Source organism: Phaethon lepturus, unplaced genomic scaffold, assembly GCF_000687285.1.
Source record: "Phaethon lepturus isolate BGI_N335 unplaced genomic scaffold, ASM68728v1 scaffold2109, whole genome shotgun sequence".
NCBI classification, from domain to species: domain Eukaryota; kingdom Metazoa; phylum Chordata; class Aves; order Phaethontiformes; family Phaethontidae; genus Phaethon; species Phaethon lepturus.
In genome coordinates this window covers 10446-15586 of record NW_010561033.1, presented here as the reverse complement: position 1 = coordinate 15586, position 5141 = coordinate 10446, and the positions used below count along the sequence as shown (strand labels likewise).

The 5141-nt window shown below is 34.6% G+C and overlaps 1 protein-coding gene across 1 annotated transcript in view; it reads right to left on the bottom strand.

Moving 5' to 3' along the window:
* LOC104626027 (splicing regulatory glutamine/lysine-rich protein 1-like) overlaps window positions 1-5141 on the bottom strand; it is a 25184-nt gene that overhangs the window by 16981 nt on the left and 3062 nt on the right. The window contains 1 exon segment of the mRNA XM_010293839.1: window positions 281-396. Within this exon segment, the coding sequence (XP_010292141.1) occupies window positions 281-343 (63 nt within the window). The 5' untranslated portion in view covers window positions 344-396.

Here is a 5141-nt window from a genome sequence, read left to right as displayed (position 1 = left end):
AGGGAAAGACAATTAAAATGGACATAAGCAAAATCAGTATTTACCCACTATTTCACAAAATAATAATCTGTAAGAAACACCCAGGAAAGGCAGCACACGGATGTCTTGTGACCTACCCTCAAAAGAGGCACCACAGCTAAACTCTCACTGATGTAGCACACAAGAGGACAAAACCCATGGATCAGATCATTCTCGTTCGCTGAACAGGCTCTTGCTCTCGGAATAAGGCTACAGAGTATAGAGGAAACCGGAAACCAAACAGCAACTGAGTTTTACTTACGGTAGTCAAAGGGGTTGGTGTAGGTATGGGAAGCAACCCTGCACCAGGCATCAGGCTTGTCATAGTAGGAGCAGGCGCCAATAGAGAAAGGGCTTTAGCTTCATCTGGGATCTTACCTGAAGAGCAAATGAAAGTGTTACACAGAGTTGGAACACTACACAGATGTTACTCTTTCTATGATTTTACAATTACCCTTGCATTTAAAAATGTAATAAACAACAATGAATCTATCTACCAGATCCTTACAAAGAAACAAATAAGAACTTAAGTTTTTCCTTTTACCCTGCTCTACTAGGAAAAACAAAAGTGAGCAAAACTTGCAAGACTAGCAATCTCATTAATGGATTATTATTTTAAAAACTGAATAATGTATACAATTATTTAACACTTTGAGCTATGGGTCACCTGTACTGGAAACTTAATGTTCATGAACCAAACGATATCAAGCATGGACGCTTTCCCAGGGCGGTGATTTCACGGTGATCGAAAGTTGTTTTACACATGACAACCGTTCGTGTTGGCTGCATCACTAATAGCACACAGAACATCAAAGAGAGAGGAAAAAAAAAAAAACCCAAAAAAAAAAAAAAAAAAAAAAAAGAAAAAAGAGGGAGAAGGCAAAAAAAAAAAAAAAAAGAAAGAAAAAACAAAGTATGTGCTAACTGAAATTTGTGGGTTTTTTTAATTCCTCTGGTGCTACCTATTTTGGATGTAAAAATAAAAAAAAAACCAAAATAAAAACTACTGAACTACTGTGACTCCACAAACACATACTACAAGTGAAGTTGGAGGTGGAGGAAGGGAAGGCAGAAAAAAATTTAGGTTTGTACTGTCTTACATTCTAGGTCACCTCAGTTTACCTGAAACTTTGATAAATTAGCTTTACATTTACTGAGATTGAAGAAAATCATAACTGATAAGTTAAGCCAGCTATATTTTCCCAAAATATGTATGTCCTACTATTTCAATGAGATTATGTCATGCTAAAAGTTTAAGTAATAGCTAATCAGAATTAAATGCAGGTTTCATTCAACGTTAACCACAGACTGCTAAATGAACTCCAAAAAATCTTCAACAACCAAAAGATTTAAAAGTTAAACAATTATGATCACAATTAAATGTACATATTAAATTTGAAATGCAAAGTAATTTAAACTGGTACAACCATTAAACACTAAACTGAAAAACTACAGAAAGAAGTTCTAATTACACTAGGTATCTATAATCTATTCAAAATTACTGGCATAATTGTATATGTGCTATCCAGCTGAGCCCTTTGGTATTACCCCATGCACTTTATAATAAAGTAAATGCTTTTCTTTAAACATTGTTTTAAAAGTCAAGGTATATACAAATACCATGCCAGTGGCTTTTACTGCTTTGGTTCAAACTGTCTATGTTTTAATTACAAAACCCTTAGCTTCTGGATTTAAAAATTAATATATAAATATTCTTATCAAAAAAAGCAAAGTATGAGATAAGTTTCAAAACGCTATGCAGTTTTAGCTATATGAGAGCCAACAGACCCCACAGGAAAACATAGTACTTTAAAAAAATAAGAAGAAAAAAGTATTGCAAACCTGTTCTACAGATCTGCAGCAAGGACTGGGTTGCAGTTGGATATGACCAAAGGACAAAACAAATCTAAATGAAACTTAATTTATATGTAGCATGGGTGGAATAGAAAAGATAAAGTAACAGTACCCATTTTTTTCTCATGCTTCCTATTTACATTTATTTTATTTATGTCAAATTTTGAGGCACCTTGCTCCTTAACATGTAACAAACCACTTGATTTTGCTATCTAAAGGAGAGAAATAGGAAAATAATTAGCACTTAAGAATTAACTGTGCAGTAATGACTTCCAGGGCTTTTTAAAAAAAAACATGCATGAATCTGAGTCATCATCACAATGTTCAGCAGTCTTTACAGACCTCATTTTGAAGTCAGGCATGCAATGAGAGGTGTACCTGATTTGCCTGACTGCTCATGAGGATCAGGTACTTTCCTGCACATCCTGCCTAATATGTAGCTAACTAACAGGCTTTCGACTACAGAGTTCCAGCCGCTGTGCATGTAAATTAGGCATAGAATTATGTATCAGTTCTTCCAAAAATCAAAATACTTCAGTGTTTTCAAATGACTACTTAACAGACCTTAACCTTATCCTGAACCTCGCAATTAACTGGATGCTCATGCAGGTTTCTACAGGATCAGACATGGCTGAAGTAAATAAAATGGCAGAAATGGCCCCTTAGAGTGGTGTGTCTGCATTCCAATTTAGATCCCTGGTCAGTAACGTACATAAGTATATGCCTAATTTAAGTATGCGCTTACATACAGCCGATTAAATATACACTTAACCAGATAAACGTAAGAGATGCTTAGGCATTTAGCCCTTTTAAATAGGAACCGTTAGACACATAACTAAACAGACGAGTCAAGTTCATAAAGGTACTTAAATACAATCCTAAATGTAAAGTATATGGGTCGTCTTACTGAAATAACTGGATTTATTCATTTGCTCAAATGTTGCTCAAGGAATCCACTGAACAATTTCACTTAAGTGCATTGTTACAGCAGTTCAAAGTATGAATAACATGCATATCTAAATTGTAAAGTTAGCAGCATTCTTTCCATAATACGTTGGTCCTTCAACAATGTAGTGTTTAATTTTAAATACAAAATCTAGTTGGTCAGTTCCATGCCACAAACAAAAACTCATTTATTTTATTCAAGAATGAGAAAGGGTCTATCTCTACAGACAGAACTCTGAAAATTTGCCTGTATATTCAAAGATACTGACTTTTCAAAAGATCCTTCTCCAGGTCAAACTTTTTAAACAATTCTATAGAAAACAAACTGTTGTGGGGGAAAAAAAAAAGAAAACTTGAAATATCTTGTCCATTTACTTTGCTGTTTTTAGACAATTTTGAAAAGCAAATTAATATGTGAGGCCAAATAAGCTCAAGAGTTACAGGCTTTAAGTTTTATCTCCATTTATTTATTTCTAAAAGGAATACAGGCCCTCAAATATACCACAAAACATGTGGGTTATGACACAACAGATTAGGACACTTTAGGTTAAGAATAATTGTTTCTTTTTTAAAACTAATGGTATTTAAGAACTGAATGGAAATAAGATAAAGATATGTATTTTCTAATAAGGGAAACAGACAAAAATAAATATGCCACATCTATACCACATCCTCAGAAAGATTTCTTAGAACTTCTTGTGTTTAGTAAATTACAGATTCTATGATCTTTTACTTATTGATTCTTCACTTTGCAAAGGAATCTGGAAGCAGATGTAGATTAGCTCTGCATTGCCTAGAGACACCTTACGCTCCTTAGGAAATGTACAGTTATACTAAATACCAGTTACGCTTGGTACTTTTTCGTATCATCATAGCACTGAAGAGCCCTAGTCAACCTAGGCCATACCAGAATCCATTTTGCTAAATGCTGAGTAGAAGTATCTGCATTAAGCATGTACTAATCACAGTACTTTTATCCCCCTCCAAGTTCTCACAAAAAATTAATTTCCTACTCTTTGTACTGAAACTACATGCTTAATCCTCCCCCTGCAAAACTGCTCCTGCAATGTTTTCTTGTTTTAAAAATACTTACAGTTCACATCTGCTCTAAACATAATTAAAGGAATTGTTATTTTCCTGCTATTTTAAATGGAAAATGCACACTTACAAGTAAAATAATTTCTGTGTGATCCAGTTCATTATTCCTATTGGATTTTGCAGCAGTGATGACTGAAGAGATTACATCTACTATCAATTACCTTAGCTGTCACAGCTAAACTCAGAGGTCACAAAGCAAAGCTCTTCTCAGCTGCAGTGCACAGCCTGGTGTGTTACCAGAGTGAAACCAACTGATCCCAATGGAGCTGGTTGGGAAGAGCAATGCCCTGAAAACTAGACACACCACCTGGTCCACCACTTCTGTTTCAGGGCTTCCATTTCACAAGAAGCAAGAACATCATTTAGGCATGAGAACCTTCTCAATCACTCCAGCATGAACCGCCAGGGCTTCTGAGACTGTGAGATGACAGAGAAGACACTTTTTTTCTTTCTTTTTTTTTTTTTTTTTAAATTCTCTTCTTGAAATAACCACCACTGGAGCATGTCAAAGTGCAATATACACATACATACACACACACACAGAGAATTGATTCAATCTTCCCACAAGTAACAGTGTTAAAGGACAGTGTGCCTCACATAACACATTTGAACCAAAACCTCAGGCTGCGTTTCTACTTATGAGTGGTAAACAGTTTTTTTCTGAAAATTACAAAAACAAAAGGATGAAATCTTACTGCCACTGACCTCACTGGAGCAAGGTTTCATCAGAAGCAAACAAGTATTTTATGACATTCAATATTCAAGAAAGTTCAATTTCAGAAATAATTATTTTAAACTCTTTGTATGATACATAAATAGTAAGCCTTCTTTTAAACAGACCATGCAACCTAAAACAAAACTACTCTGCTGAGAAGAGAAAAAATAGCAGAAAAAGATCATTACTTTGTAAAGTTAATTTCTCCAGAAGTAAGTTTCAACTGTCCTTTGCCAAGATAAACTCATAAAGCATAATGTATCAGATACAAAACAGATATATTTTTCACTGTTCCTGTCTTCTGACACAACGTGTTAACCTGTTGAATTTAGATTCAAATTTATCCCTAATTCACAGCATAAAAATTAATCATATTCTAAATTCTGTGTATACCATCCACCATTCATAAGCAGCTTCAGGTCAACTTCAAAATGTAACACTGTGAATGAACCCTTTACAAAACACCATTTTTACAGAACTGAAGTACCAGTTCACAAGTACAAGGGAAAGA